The following is a 16,973-nucleotide window of genomic DNA, read 5'->3' as shown; positions in this document are numbered from 1 at the left end:
CAAGAAAACAAAAACAATCATGAATAAAAATGACGTTTAATTTTAAATATTTTTGAATTTGACAATTTTTTTTTGTTATTCTGTAGAATAAATTATTCTTGATTGAAAAATTCAATGTTTTCATCTGATTGTTTATGAGCCTAATAACTTTATTCATCGAACAGTTAACTGACTGTTTATTAGAAGATTGAAAAATCGGCTCTTAAATTAATTTTATATTTTAAAGTAATTATTTTTTTTTAAATTAACTCAGTTTATTAATTTTTTCTAATTACTTTCAGTACCTAGTCTTTTATATGAAAAAACCTTTTTTTTTTTATTTTTTGATTTATGAAATGTGCCCATGATTATGAAAGTGGACTAAGTCACTTTTTGCATTGTTTGAAGAAAAACTTACATAATAATTTTCTTATAACGATTTAATTATATTTCTTTTATGAAATCATTAGAGGAGCAATAAAGAAGAATATTTACTGCAATTTCGCTTTCAAATGAACTTTGCCCCTTAAACAATAATTATTTTTAGGCTTGATTTGATGCCATTTTTAGGAGTGACTTAGTCCACTTTCATAATTAAAGGGCACAAATATTCCGTTGAAATAAGTCTGAAGTGAACAATAGGTTTGTCTGTGGCATTCAAGTTTGTAGCTTTTTAAATACTTTTCAATTCCACAAACTTCGTTTTCATAGTTTCTGTTTTTAGTTTTTCAATATTCCGCCAAAATAAGACTGAAGCAGAAGAAAACACTTATTTTTTTGTATGTCCAAATTTGTAACTAATTAAACGCTAATTTTGTAGCTCCATCCAGTCATATTTTATTTCAATTTTAGGCTGTCTGTGAATTGCGTTAGAATTATTAAATTAATATTGAAATTCTTTCTAGACTTTGAGTTATATCCAAAATAAATAATAATCACTTTGTGTGGTTCAAATCTGCTTAACATTCAAAGAATAAATTACCAAACAATACAACTATAAATTTATTTTTCCTCTTCAACTTTCGACCAAGTTTTAAAATAAAATTAATTTAAATTGACCAAAACAACATGTCTTTGTATAACCGTTATTAAATAAAGAATACCCTTGTTAAAAATACAAAATCTAATTAGACTGTTTTATAGAAACGTCCAATTTGAATCATTTTTGAAGTAAAAGGAAACTAACATATTGACGTAAAGTGCAGCAAACAGTAACAGAACTTAAAGAAGTGATAACCGTCAGTGTTGTTAAAGGAACCAATTTTTTCATTCAAATTTTATTTTATTTTGAAATTTTGAAGGAATATTTTTCATGAGATTATAAATAATTTAGGCCATTAAAGCCAGAAAAGACGAACTTGGTTTTTAAAAATCAAGTGATCTTGATCCTTCGACCATTTTAGCGAGAAGAATACAGCAACTTCTTAAAACAAATGTCAGTTAAAAGGGCAACCATAGCCAAATTATTGATTTATGGTAATACGAAAAATAAATCTATTCCAAAAAAGTTAGTAACCAGTTATAAATAAATTGGCCTTAACGCGTGGCATTTACCATCACTGCTTTAGACACCAAACTATTGTGTCGAGCTTTGTCCGCCTTTAAGCGGGGTGTTTCCGGTTTGTGCGGTGATGGTGCTTTTCTTTTGTCCATGTATGTAATGTCCTGCACACAAAATCCTTATTGCGGATCTGCCGAGGAAGTTAATTTAAATCTCTCTCTCTCTCTATGACAATGGCGTTGTGTGTATACCAGAACACAAACAAGAGTGCCCGCTCCAGTTCCAGCCAGCAGCATAGTCACCTACTACATCAGCCCTAACCCCAACATTACATTTATTTTCTGCTGTGTCCTTTGGAAATGTTTATTTTTTTTTTTGGTCCGTTTTGGGGGTCCAGTGAAAATGTGAAAATGTAGAGAAGCACCGTTATTCATAAATATTCAAATTAAATTGTTATTTTTACGCTTTCATGAATCTGGCAATTTGAATTTCACATCGTTTGAGTCCTCCGTCGTCATTGTTGTCGTCCTAGTCGTTGTCATTGTCATTGTCGTTGACTGCCTGTTCATTTGATTGTTTGTTTGATAGTTGTTGTTTCCTCCCACTCGCCCTAACTATCCTATACCTATATTGTTTGGCAGAAGGACTTCTTTGTTTTTTGTTTTTCTACTATTTCGTTCAAAGTTATTAAATTTTTGATTTTTTGTTTTTGATTTTTTCTGTCCACCGAAAAATAGTTCAAATAAATGCTTATAAACAGTTAAATATAAGGATTTGTGAATATTTGAAGAGGTCCTTATTTTCATATTGTTGCCAGTTGATTATATCACTTTTTATAGATGTCCTACCTATTCTTTTTGTCTCCTTATCTAGATACTAGTTGGCGATGTTTGCAAAGAATACTTTATATCTCCAAGAAATGTTGTTGTTTGTATAGAATATCTTCTGTGCATCACCCACAAAGATTACCAGCTCAAAGAATTTTCAAAAAAAAAAAAAAAAACTAAGAAGAAAACTTCTATGCAGGATATCGAAGGAGTGTATTGTTCAATCTTTGACTCTCGAAAAGGAAATTGAAATTATTGTCTGTTTGTTGTGTTGGTGTATTTTTTGAGGATGGCATAGTGTAGTGTAGACAAACAACAACAACGATGTTGCAGATTTTAAGATCAAAAGGATAAAACAACATGGCTACGACTATCGTAGCTTAAATCTGCTGGTGGAATGAATTTGGACGGGGCGAGAGTGCAAACAATAGTTGTTTTTCAATTTGCTGTTTGAATAAAAAGGAGATCAAAAGGAAGGACTTCCAAGAATTTATATACACACACAATAAGAAGATGGTGGAACTAAGTAGATTTGTTCTGTTATTTTATCTAAATAAATTGAATACTGTGGTCGAATTTGGTGTTCCTATGAATAAATGGTAATAGCGAGAGAAGAAAATAAAGGGAGAAAGAAAGAAAGATAGGAATTACTGGATTTTACTTGGAAATTAAATGACAATTCGTCAGAAGATTCCACTTGTACAAAATAAAATCGATGGTTGAGATCTAAAAAAAACAAAAATGGACTTTCTTTAATACAACAAAAGAACTACATACTAAAAGATGGTGATATTTTGACTTCCAAACCCATCTGATGAAAATTTTGGGATTTTAACAGTTTTCCGTTTTTCCAAAAAATTTTGTCCGGAGGCCTTATATACAATGGAGTCAGCACAAAAGCATTTAAAAGGAATCCAAAATCTACAAAACCACTATTTCCGTGAATCACTAAAATCGAATAACAAAAAATAATTCAAAACTAAACAAAAAAAAATGATTAAAAAACGTCAAAAATTCTGCATACTCACAATTAAATTTTCAAAATCTGAGTATGCAGGAATTTGTAGCTAATTAATTGCTCTGATATCGAATTTGTTGATTCACAATTTGACCTTCAAATTCATTTCAACAGTTTTCAGTTTTGTCAAAAAAGCTAAATTTCCCAAAAATGACCGCACAGTAAAAAGAATGGTATCAAATTAAAGGACTTCTCAACACCTTTTCAAAAAGGTCCAATTCAACTATTGAATACATTTTAATGTTCTAAAAAATGCATTGTGGAGCTTGTGGAACATAATCAACACTCATAACATAATCAATACACAAAAGGAAAAATAAAAAAAAATAAGAAAGCAGGAATTTATAAAGACAGTTTCTTCCTAATTTATACCTCAAATCTTGAATTTTTTGCTCCAATCCTTGTCCCTTAAAATTAGTAAAACGTGTGTGGGTGTTATCTTGACGTTAAGAGTATGTACACTAGTACGTTCGTTATTTAGGTTTTTTTTTCGAGAATCAAATTCCCTAATTTTTTCAGATTTTTATTTTGACGCTAGATGGCTCCCCAAGTTAAAGTTTTTTTCTCATTTGAAATAGGTATATGTTGACTTATTAGACTTATTAGGACATGTAAAGGGTTAAAATTTGACAATTTTAGTTTGAGAATGAGACAAGCACAATTCTAGGTCTTCGAGGTCTCCTTTTTTTTCTTTTTCTTTAATCTCGATTTAGAGGGAATCATGCGAATCTGCTTCACATTCTCAAGTAGCACACTGGTGTATAAATTGGTGTAAATTCATTAATTTTGGTGTAAAATTGAGGAAACTGAAAAAATATGGTGTATTTCTCAAAATTATTGGTATACAAATTATACCACTGTCTTTTCTGTAAAAAATTTAAACATTTTTTTAAGATTCAGTGCAAAAAATACACCTATTTTCAGTTGTTTTTATAATATACCATTAATGGTGCATAAAATTATTCGATTCTGAAATCAACCAAAACGGTATATTTTGTACACTCTCTTTGGTGTAGGAAGTACACCCTGTGGACATAAAATTCACCAGAATGCATAAGTGGGAGACGCCATATTTTTCAATGGCCGCCATTTAAAAAAAGAAGACAGCGATTAATTATTTTACTATAATAGTATATTTATCGACCTAATTATCCCGCATTCTTGGTTTTATCGATTCGGTTTATTATATTACAAAAGAACTCTTCTAAAAAAATGTAAGAACAGCAAAAAAGTTATAATTTTTGAAAATCTGATCTTTAAAATCGAAAAAAAAAATCATTAATTCACTGACATTTTTGAGTCGCTCGATTTTTAGAGGGGGTAGTATCTAAAATTAGTAGACAGAATGTGTTTCGTTTTAAAATTTGGCAAACAAATTCATATTTAACCATTAGTTTCTTATGGCAATATTATAAAAGTGAATAAAAATTCATTTTCATTTATTTCATTACAAATGGTGTGAATTAGAATTCATCAAACTGTTTGAGGTAAAAAATAAACTTTGGCTCAAATTTTAAATCAGAATAATTTAAATGGTGTATTTTATCCATAGATTTATTGTGTATTTTTCAATTTCATAGGGATAATTTTCACCAAAAACCAGATCATTTAATATACCACTAGCGCCATTTATACACCAAAATCGGTATATTTTTTTAACCACCGGAGTTTATTATGTACGAGAAAATGGCTTATTTTTTATATTCAAAATGGATATCACGGAAGTGCAAAAAATACACCAAATATTTTGGTGTATTTTAGACTTTTGTGCTACTTGAGTTAAATAAATTTTTTTGAAAAACTAAATACCACGTATACACCACAGTGACCCTCAATTATTCAGGATGTCCCGTAATAGGATAAGAAAATTTAAGGGATGATTTTTTTTGTATTTTCTTAGAAAAAAATTGTTCTATTCAAACGCTCTATCTGCAAAGCTGATACCACTTACCGATGATTTTTGAAAACTTTTACTTTGGTATGTCTAAACTCATGTTAATGAAAATTTCTTTGTTAATACTGGTCCTAATTTTTTTTTAAATGTTTTTCTATAAAATGTTGAAGATTTTGAAGTTGGTTCCTCAGATCTTAATCTTAAAAGACTGTTAATTTTTTTTAATGCCTACGAAAATTTTGAACTTTGAGCCAATTTTCTTCAAAAAATCTGTGATAAACATAGTGTTTTATTAATTTATTCTTATGAAGAAAGCAAAAATAACCGAAAAAAAACTCATTCACAAGCTTACCAAAAAACCCATACATTTTATGATAAAAATTCACAACAGTATTTAAGTAACTTTAAATAACTTATTACACTTGGTATTTAAATTAAGTACAATTTTATTTTGCACACTTAAATAATCATCAAAGTGCAAACATTTTTGAACTTTTATTCATTTATAGTTTGTTCCATTACACCTCAACTATACCGAAAAGAAAGCCATCAACATTTTATTTTTTTCATCACCACCACAATCCTATATTATTAGAATTTAAAATTTCTATTTTATGCCCAAATAATACGATAGTAATTGCATACACAAAAATCCTTGTGGGTAACTACATAATGATGTCCTGGTCAATTTTAAATGTCCTTCTATAAGCCAAATAGCATTATTATTTTTGTTGAATTGTGGCTACAAATACTATAGTGTGTTCACATCATATACACAATACAATATCGCACATAAAAGAGAGAAATTTGAAGCTTGTGCGGTGGTGATATGGTGGTGGTGGTATGCATGCATATTGCATATTATAATAATAATAAAAAAAAGGATTTCCACATGAAGGATTACAAATAATGTAAAATCGTAATTGCTGATGGATTCATTGTACTGCGAAAAAATCTTTACCTGTGTGATGGGGTTTTTGGTTTTCATTCAAAAATCAGAAATCAGAAAGAATATAAAATGTTATTGGTTTGCCTCTAATAGAACACACGGTAGATTTTTTTATTAATTAAAGTATTGCTTTTGGGTAACATTATGTTTTTTGTTATTTTGGAAATATGGTTTTCAATGTTATTTGAATACTTTTTTTTTTCTTCTCTTTTTGTGATACAAATTCCATGATTTAAATTTTTTAATTGTGATATTTTTGGTTCTCAAATTTTATATTTACGACTTGTTTTTGATTAATTACTGAATTTTCGGAAACAATGCATGGTATTTGTTAACAAATTTTGATCCTAATTCCCTACGAAGGAAGATCTTGTGCCAAACATGGAATCATTCTATGACTATCTCGAGAAGACATGTGATATTTGTCTAAGGACAACGTCAAGATTTGTGTTCTCATTTTTATTTGTTTAGGTAAATAAAAATAAAGGAAGCTTTGGTTTATGATGTGCTTTTTTGCCAAAGTTCCCTTTAAAATTAAGAGTCGCTCAAATAAAATCACGGATTTCTTCTTTAAAATCACCAATTGGCGAAGTAAAATCATAGGTTTCACGGGTTTCTATTTAAAATCATGGGATGCTGAAGTAAAATCATAGGTTTCCCAGGGAAAATCAGGAATCGCCTCGATAATATCACGGGCAGCGATGCCAACTGAGGCATAATTAAATTATGCCTTTTAGGAATAATTTTATTAGCTAAGGCATTGAGGCTTATTTTTTGCCAAAAAGGCATAATTTTTTACATTCTACTCCTGATTTATATTTTAAAAGTTTCTTATAATTTTTTAAATATTTTGATAAAAAAAGACAAAACTTATATATATTCTATATCTATTAAATAATAAAGGTTGTTCAAAATTTTATGTACAGAATTTGTTTTTACCATTTAACTCTTGGTAGTCTTTAATTTTTCGAAGAATTTTGTTCACACTAATCACTTTTACTAGAAAAGAATCTAATTTTGTTGCTGTAAAAAGGTCTAAAACGCTTGCAAATAGGCTAAGATTTTTTATTGGTGAAAAAAATTGGCCGCTAATTTCGTCTAATTATATGAAGCAACGTCTTGAAATATTCCTTTCGAAAAAAATAAGTTGCCGTTACGTTGCCTTAGCACTGATTTTTTAATCGTCAGTTAGACTATCAGAAGAATAAATTTCAATATAAAAAATTTTTATTCCTAGGAATAATCTCTATCGGAGGTTTATCTGACTATTGAAAAATTGGCCCTTAATGTATAAATTAATTAAATAAACATTTTGTTTTGTGTACTTGCACTTTTTCTATATAATTTTTAAAAATAAACTAAGAAATTTAAATTGAGGCATAATTTATTTGAAAACGCATAATTTTTTTCGAGTGAGGCATAATTTTGACTGAATGGGTTGGCAACGCTGATCACGGGTCACCTTTTTAAAATCACGACTCACTCAAGTAAAATCATAGGTTTTCTCGAGAAAATCACGAGTCTTTTCGATACAATCATGGATTTCTCCTTTAAAATCACGGATCACTGAAGTAAAATTCACAGGTTTAACTGGTCGCCTAGAACAAATCATAGGTTTCTCCTTTGAAATCACAGATTGCTGAAATCACAGGTTTCTCCTTTACATTCACGGATCACTAAAATCACTGGTTTAATTGAGAAAATCACGTGTCGCTTCGATAAAATCACGGGTTTCTTCTTTAAACTCATAGGATCGCTGAAGTAAAATCACAAGTCTCCCCGAAAAAATCACGAGTCGCTTGGATAAAATCACGGGTTTCTTTTTCAAAATCACGGACCGCTGAAGTAAAATCACAGGTATCCCTGCAAATGAACGATTATACGGGTTTCTCCTTGAGGATAATAAGGTATCAGGATACTTAAGGACTTCTGCAATGTGTTTCTGACTCGGTACTCACTGTTTTCTAAAACCTATTTAACTGTCAAAAATCTTTAATTTGTGAGCTTTTAGCGTTTTTCAGTCGAAAACTTTGCCAAATTTAATAGGAACTAATTTTATTGTCATGAAGAATTGCATCTCATCTTAGCCGTTTAAAGCATAGAACTGAGAAGAAATTTTAAGGTCTTTTTTATTCCTTGTTGTCGCACTTTTATGAATGCTGCTATTTTCTATTGAATTAGCATATTTAAAATTGTAAGGAGTTTGAAAACGATATTTAAATTAGGTATAAGCCAAGCAAATAAATATAACCTCAAAAAAATCTCCTTTCGATTTTTGTTTACCTAAATCCTGGACATGTGAAATTAATACCTACCCCAACTTGTGACAAAAAATAGTCTATATCGGTAGCTATAGTATACATATACATTAGGCTGGGTCACAAATGTATGGAGAAATTTTTTTTGCTGATTTTTTTACGGACACAGTGATGAAAAGGTGCCAAACTGTGAATAGAACAATTATATAAAGTTTGGTTATAATCAGACTTTGTCTTCTGCCTCCGGTTGCCCAGCCAAGTTCTCTATGAACTGTGGTCCTTAAACCTTAGGAAAAAACTCAGGCCTTTTTCGAACCATTCTAACTTTTGTTTCAATAATTACAAACATTTCACACTCGTTTTATTTGTTAACATAGTCCAAATCAAGCTCCTCAAAAACTTTCAGCTACGTAGGGTTAGTAGTTTCGAGTAAAAGGCCTTAAAAAATCGCAAAAAGAGTAGCTGATTTACTCACTAACACACTAAAAAACATATGATAAAAATTATGGCAAACTTTTAGTTTTCATAGAAACTTGTTATGGTCATGGATCTTGAAATACATACAAGGAAAAAAATCGAAAAATTGAAATTTTACTTTCAGGGGGCGTGGTAACCGCCCATTTTGGCAGAATTAATATCAATTATTAAAAAGCATACTTCTGAATACCCTAGAATCTTGAAACTTGGTAGAATTGTAGCTAATGCAAAGGAAACATATTCAAACTTACGATTTTCTACCTTGGAGGCGTGGTATCGACTTAAAAATAATAAAAGAAAGATATAATGTTTCATAAATTAATTAACAAGTCTTAGAAAAATGTAGTTTTGGTTTTTTTTTTTTAATTTCTCAAAAACGACAAAACATTTTTGCATCCGGTTTTCTGTTTTTGCTTACAAACAAATAAGAGCATTGAATTTTGAAAACTTAAATAGTACTTAATCACATAAAATTAAAAAAAAAAAAATTAGTTCGCAAACTTAATAAAATTTTTTTTTCAAAATTTTGATTTTGAAAATTAATTAATTTTTGAAAAACTGTTTTATAAAACAGCTTTATTTGAAAGCAAAATAAAAAAGAGATTTTGGGCTTAACAAAAAGGTATAACATGTTGTTGTAGGTATAACCGTTGATTTTTAATAATATTTTTTCCTAATTAAATCATTTTTTTTTAGAAAATTGCCCCTCCTGACTAAACGGGGGCGAATATTAATCCCCTCCAATACGATTTTTTTCTTGTCCGGACCCAACCTACACGCTTTAGCTTTTTGGCACATGCTCTTGAATTAGATTTTATAAGAAATGAGATAATAATAAATTAAGCAAAGCATGTGTGGTTTTTAGGCAAAAATCAGCTTTTCAAAAATTAACCCACAATCCGGAGGCACTTAAAGTTAAAATAATGAAATGAAATTTTACTTGTAAGCTAACCGAACCATTTAGCACCTTTTAATCGCTGAGCCTTTTTGAAAATCCAAAACATTGTATTTTGACCCACCCTAATATACATCTTCTTTTAAATATATCAAATTGTAATCTGAATACACTCTCATTCTCATGATGTACTTGTGACATTTTGTGAAAATTGTTTCAAATTGAATACTCCAAGTGAATTCTTCTACTCAAAAGCCTCAAATTAGATTTCTTCAACATATAAGTACTCATAAAATACTACCCACACACACATACTCACTTATCTTATCGAATCTTTAAAGATATAAGAGCCATTTATGTATTTTCAAATTCAACTCAGCTACACGACCGCAATTTCATTTATTATCCTTAGCATCCTTCTCAATAGTATCAACACAACAGCAAGAACGAATGTAAACGATGCCTACGTGAGTCCTTCAATATTAACCTTAGGTACTTTAAACTTCAGTAGACTATACACATACCTTCTTCTACTCTTGCCGTTGTCGTTCTCCAACAAACGTTCGACCCAAAAATGTAAGCTTGTTTCTATAATTTGGTTATGCACACACATTATGGCTTTTGCCCTGTTTTTCTTTTTTTTTTCTCGTTTTTTATATTCATTCAAATCCGATAAAATATACGTTCAGGACATTCCTGATATCCTGAGAAAAAAAAAACGAAAACATTTCCATAATTTTGATCTTAAAACTGAAAATCATAGAATTGACTTTTTTTTTTTACTAAATAGAGGTCTGTTTCTTTGATATTTTAGGGTATCCTGTTGTAAGAAGAGAAAAAAAAAACGCGTTTCTAATCGTAACTGATGATAATTTGAGATGTCGATTTGCTATGCCACTGGAAATTATATTTACTTTCTAATAATTCATTGAATTATATGACAAAAAAAGTATAGCTACCCATTGGATAAAAGCCTTTTTCTTTAAGAAATTGTTCACAATTATTGGTTTGCATAAATTTGCATTACAAATTAAATTCCTGCATAAATGAAATGTGTTTGTGTTTGTTTGTTTGTTTCAATAAAATTATCGATTTAAATAATTGCAGAAATTATGTAAAAAAAAAAAAATTCTATTAAATAATATACCTACATAATCCTCCAATTTGTAGAGTTCAAGTGGCTAATTATAAATTATTATACAAAACTCAATCGAGTTAATTGCATATCCAATATAATCTTCTAATATAAGCTTTTTTTTTTTTGAATAATTATGAATTCACTCAACCTTTACTGACCTTCGTGTTTCTATCTTTCGCCACTAATTGGTAATTTTCAAAACTCTAACCAACTCAGTTATCTTGCAAAAAAAAAAAACACTTTGAGGTGAAAATGCATGTTTTCAATTTGTTAAAGACACAAAAGGGGCCTTTAAAATTGGTAAATATTTGATTCATGCAAAAATTAAAAATGGTTTGATGAAGTTGCGCTAAATGAATAAAAATCCGAAGAAGATTTTTAAATGCAATATCTTTGATTTTCTGAAGGATTACGTAACCAAAAGTTCAGAAAATTAAGCGAATTGTGACCGCTTTATAAGATATTCAAGGTCAAATGCCGCAAATATCAGTTTTCCATAAAATTTTCAAACAGTAAAAGCTATCGAAAAGTAATACAAAATCAAAATCGAAACTTAGATTTATGGTTTTGTTTTGGATTCTGTAGTATGAACTTAACGAAATTGAAATGGGACCAATTAAAATAAAAATAAGAAGCTTAAATAGAAAGAAAAAATATTGTTTTTTACAGAAAACTTTTTATTTTTAATGCATAATATTTTTATTTGCAATAACATTTTTTTTAAGCTGCTTATGTTCGGTTTGCATTGATTAAGGGCTTATTGCACTGATTACAAAATTGTATGTAGAGTTTATCTTACAATAGACCAGTGCCAATTTTTGAATATAAAAAAATTATTAGCAGCATATGGGTGGTGAAAAAATTTAGAAGAAATGGTATATGAAAGGGGAAAAATAAATTGCCCACAAAAAAATTGGGGGAAAGGGGGTGGGTGGGCGAAAAAGTGGGGTGGGTGTCAAAAATCCGGTTTTTTTACGATTTCTGTCAAAATTAGACGTCCTATCGAAAAAAGCCAAATACAAAAGTTGTAGGTAGTATAAATGTCTACAACTTTTACTCAAACAATTTTTTTCTATAACCTCAAAAATATTGAAAAAAATGCAAAAATACGATTTGTTTATTTTTTATTTTTATCTTTTACAAAAATAGTTGGATTTTAACAAAACTTGGTTAAAAATTACTTTGCTATGTTTTCTATCTATTAAAAATGTTTGAGCAAAAATTTTTGGATTTTTGACGAATTTAATTTGAAAAAATAGCCTATTTTCTAATCAAAAAAGTTACCAAAAAAATTTTTGATTTTTGAAAAGTTTGGAATGCAATTATTTAGCTTAAAACCGTTTTTTAAAGATTGTGTGCAAAAACTATACTTTTGTTTTTGAAAATATTGAGAAAAATTGAAAAAAACTAAAAAACGATTTTTAAAATTGATTTTTCCGTAAATGACAGTAATATTGGCGAGAAATAATTTTCTATAGAAACCAAATTATACTTTTCTAATGGTCATTAACCTTTTTAATTTTAATCAAGCACTAGAATAGCTCTAACGTGCAAAGTTTTTGAGATATTGAATTTTGAACGTCGCAAATACTATTTTTCTGATTTTTGGCATGGTAATATGTCAAAAACATGATGTGGTAGAATTTTTCTGACTTCAGATTCGAGATCAGCGCACAAAAAACCATTAGAAAAATATACTTATTTACATATTTTTGCATTTGTTTCAATATTTTTGAGGTTATAGAAAAAAATTGTTTGAGTAAAAGTTGTAGACATTTATACTACCTACAACTTTTGTATTTGACTTTTTTCTATAGAAACCACGTCTAATTTAGACAGAAATCGTAAAAAAAACATGATTTTTGACACCCACCCCACTTTTTCGCCCACCCACCCCCTTTCCACCAAATTTTTTTGTGGGCAATTTATTTTTCCCCTTTCATATACCATTTATCATAAATTTTCCCACCACCCTTATGCTGCTAATAACTTGTTCAACTTTTGCCTTCTGAAAACCGGATTGGCACTGGTCTACAAGTTTCATTACAAAAAAAAAAAATGTCCCGCCAATTTGCAACCGATTTTTGTTGTTTTAAACTTTTTTAGAAAGAAAAATTATTTAAATTAAAACAATTCTAAACAAAAATCGATGTCAAAGTTAAAAAACTGTTAAAAAAAAAATCAGTATTTTTGAAATTTTTGAGCTCATACCTAAAGTCTAGTATTTTTTTTAAATCAAAAACTACATGCCTCATCCATCGTTGATATTTGAAGGTCGAAAAATAGTATTTTTTGTCCTTAAATCCAGATTTTGGGGGTGTATTGAAAAAAGCAAAATATTTAATTTTACTACTCGTACCTATGTTCAACAAGCCCTATAAAACGTTCAAAGTCCTGAGAAAAAAAATGTCTGGTTTTTTTAATAGGGTTTGTCACAGTTCTTGTCATAAAACCGTTTTCTTGGTTTTTCTTGGTAATTTCTTAACAATGACATTCCATTTTTAATTTTTGAAAATTTTGAAAAATTTGGAAAATGGGAGTGTTAGAGTTTATTTAAAAAAGGTTAAAAAGGTATCTGTGTAGATAAGTACAAATTTAGATTTTGTAACTTAAATTTTATTTCGGAGCAATGGAAGCATATTTTACATTGTAAAGTGTGTTCTACAACTTGAATCAAGAAAAATTACGTCTTAAAATTAGAAAGAGATTTTTTTTTTTTTTATAATTTAGCATGAAACTGCGGACAACATAATTTCATTACTCCGAAATAAAATTAAAGTTGTTAAATCTAACTTTTCATTTATCTCTAAAAAAAACCCTTCCACTTTGTATAACAGAATAACCTCTTTCGGTTCTTGGTTACCATATCAACTGCAACACTCTTACCGAGTTTAATAGTCACCATAAATTTTCGATTTTGATTTTTTTTTTGTATATTACGTCAGAAAATTAAAAATGTACTTTTGATTTTTTTTAAATTTTTATATGCAAATTGCGATATTAGATTTACTGTTTCCCCTCTATAACTCAGAAGTAAGAAAAATGTAGTTAGGGCCTTTACGAGATTATGGGGAGAATAGGTGTCGCATTTTATTGTTCCGTTACTACATAATTGCAATTTTCGTTAATTGTAATACACCTTCAAAGAATGTTTTGGCTCATGCTTCTCATCAAAATTTTATACTTTTCGGTTCTCGTACCATCTCATAATAAACTTCAAGATTAAATTTCATTAATATATTCAATTTATTCATATTGTAATTTTATTCATACATAAACTTGCATGAAGCCATGATAGTTAATATTTTTTTTTTTTTTTTTAGAAATATCTTTGTAAAGAATTCTTGAGTTTTTTAAACATGTTAATAGACTAAAACTTTAATATTGCATAACTTAGCAAATTCCTGTTTTTTTATAATTTAGAATGTTAAAAAAAAGTCTCCACATACCTACTAATTTAAAAAAGTGTAGTCTTATAAGAAAATACAAAAGAATTTTTAAAAAATTAAAACAAAAATCTTTGAAAATAACTTTTAAAAAACAAATAAATAGAAAAAAAAAAATTCTTCTTCTTCCTTTTTTCTCGGCGCTGTTATGATCTCGATGTCGAGGGGATCATAACCTTCCCACGTTACTGCTTCACACTAGTGATCCGCCTGTGGGGTTCGCCGGGTTGACCTCAGAAATCGGCGGCAAGCCTCCCGGTTTTGTATTGTTCCGTTTCTGAGGCCAACTGAATGCTGGTGTTTTTGCATTTGCTTGTACCAGGAGTTTTTAGGCCTACCTTTCTTTTTATTTCGTGTTGGAACGTTATATGATATTGCTTTTTTGACGGGGTTCTCAGGATCTCTCCTTTGAACATGGCAATACCAACTGAGTCGGTCGTGTTCAATTTTTTGGGAGATGGTATTTTTAACATGAAGGCTTCCTCGGATCTTCGTACTTCTAATTCTATCAAGCTTTGTTACTCCTGCTGTCATGCGAAGCATCTTCATCTCAGCTGCCGTTAACTTACTCTCATACTTTTTGTACATTGTCCAACATTGTGAACCGTATGTGAGTGCTGGACGCACAACTGCGGTGTAGAGCCTTCCTTTCAGCTTAGGGGGCATTTTTCGATCACAGAAGATAGCAGAATTTTCCCGCCACTTCATCCACCCTGCGCTTACGCGATGATTGATATCGTCATCACAAGTACCTTCGTTATTTATCATAGACCCCAGATATTTAAACTTTTCACACTTGGGAAGCACTACACCATTCAAATAAATGTCAGGAATAGGCCTGTGTGGATCAGAAAATGGGCAGCATAGGTATTCTGTCTTTTTCGCGCTTATGCGGTACCCACTACCTTCTAGAACATCCACCCATACATCAAGTGCTCGTTGCAGGGATATCGGGTCTTCACTTATGATGGCTCCATCGTCAGCAAAGAATAACTGATGCACTTTTGGGTCCGTCACTTTGCCTTGAAGCAGGTAATCAAGAACGGTAATAAAGAGCAGAGGACTCAAGACGCTTCCCTGGTGTACACCTACTGTGATTTCGAATTCTTCGGTGACTCCAGCTGCACATCTTACTTTAGTAACTGCTCCATCATACATGTCCATAATTATCCGCACATAGGTTTCCGGAACTCCTCGTTGTCTGAGGGCCACCCATATCAGATCTCGTGGTTGTCGATCGAATGCTTTTTCAAAATCAACCAATACCACATGCAAATCCTCCAAGGAATCTCGATGTTTTTCCATAATGATTCTGATACTCTGGATTGCATCTGTGGTTGATTTACCCGCAACAAACCCGCACTGGTCATCAGATAGCCTTATTATTTTTCGCAGTCGGCTACCCAAGACTCGCTCAACGATCTTAATGGTGTGTGACATCAGCTTAATCGAACGGTAATTATTACAGCTTCGAGTATCACCCTTCCCTTTGTATATTGGAAGAAGATAACTTTCCCTCCATTGATTAGGCATTCGATCACCTCGTAAAAAAAAAAATTAAGCATACAAATTTATTGTAAACTAGCGGACCCGGTGAACGTTGTCCCGCCTTAGAGGAAATAAGGAAGAAATTAGGATAATTCACTGTTGGACATGTATTTTGGTGCATGGGTTGCACACTTCAGTGAAACACCCTGTGATAGACGACATTTTTCGGTACGCAGATGTTCTTCTGACTCGTGAACAGTGACCCTGAACATGACACATATAATTGACCCCATGGTCAGATTCAGACCACAAATTTTCAATGATTGAACTTGTGACTTATTAATGGTAGTGGCGAATGCAATACGGACCTGAAATTGAAGTCGTTTAAAGACAAAGAAGCATGATTTTTACGGAGCCAACCTTTAGTCGTAAAGTCATAGTAAATTGATGCTTTTTTTTTCAAAGTTGAAAGAACTTTGATTTAAGGATGTTTTATACTACAAACCACTTTAAACTAACGATGTTCTAATTTGATTTTAAAATTATCGATCTAACGTGGTTTTCGTTGATTTTATGTTGTTTTTTTCCCTCAGTATATAGACGACATTATGTTTATTAATCAGTTGCGTTTTGTTATACCATTTTTTAACAATGAACGGCTTGAATGATGTTTCGACATAGGTACCCAAAAAAAAAAAACAGCATCGATTAAAATGAGACCTATATGAGACCTATGTGCCTGAAACTTGCTATGCCGAATCTTAAGTAAGTGTTTTTTATGCAAAACTATTTTAAGGGAAATCAGATTGTCTTGGTTTTAGTGCCATAAGATCCATCGTCGAAAAATACCCTAAGTTTATGTGCCATAAGTTCAGAATTTTTTTAAATGATGCTTTTTAATAGTTTTTACACAAAATGCACATGATGGACATGGTCAATTTGGGTGATAACATAAATTGTATTTTATTTGGATGCATTAGATGCGAAATTTTTGTAGTGCCTAGTGGGCTTATTCCAAATCAAAATGCATTAACAATGCATTTTTTGTAAGCATCCTGCATCCTTCTCCTAGTGCTAATCTACCTCTTCACCAATTTTCAACT

At 30.4% G+C, this 16,973-nt stretch overlaps 1 protein-coding gene across 1 annotated transcript in view; it reads right to left on the bottom strand.

Annotated features, from left to right (window-relative positions):
- LOC129917133 (uncharacterized) overlaps positions 1 to 15,774 on the bottom strand; it is a 61,284-nt gene extending 45,510 nt beyond the window's left edge. Inside the window, exon 1 of the mRNA XM_055997499.1 lies at positions 15,304 to 15,774. Within this exon, the coding sequence (XP_055853474.1) occupies positions 15,304 to 15,687 (384 nt within the window). The 5' untranslated portion in view covers positions 15,688 to 15,774. The remainder of the gene's footprint in view (positions 1 to 15,303) is intronic.
- Between the last annotated feature and the right edge of the window lie 1,199 nt (positions 15,775 to 16,973).

The sequence above is a fragment of the Episyrphus balteatus genome, chromosome 3, assembly GCF_945859705.1.
Source record: "Episyrphus balteatus chromosome 3, idEpiBalt1.1, whole genome shotgun sequence".
NCBI lineage: Eukaryota > Metazoa > Arthropoda > Insecta > Diptera > Syrphidae > Episyrphus > Episyrphus balteatus.
This window is presented reverse-complemented; position numbering and strand designations above follow the sequence as displayed.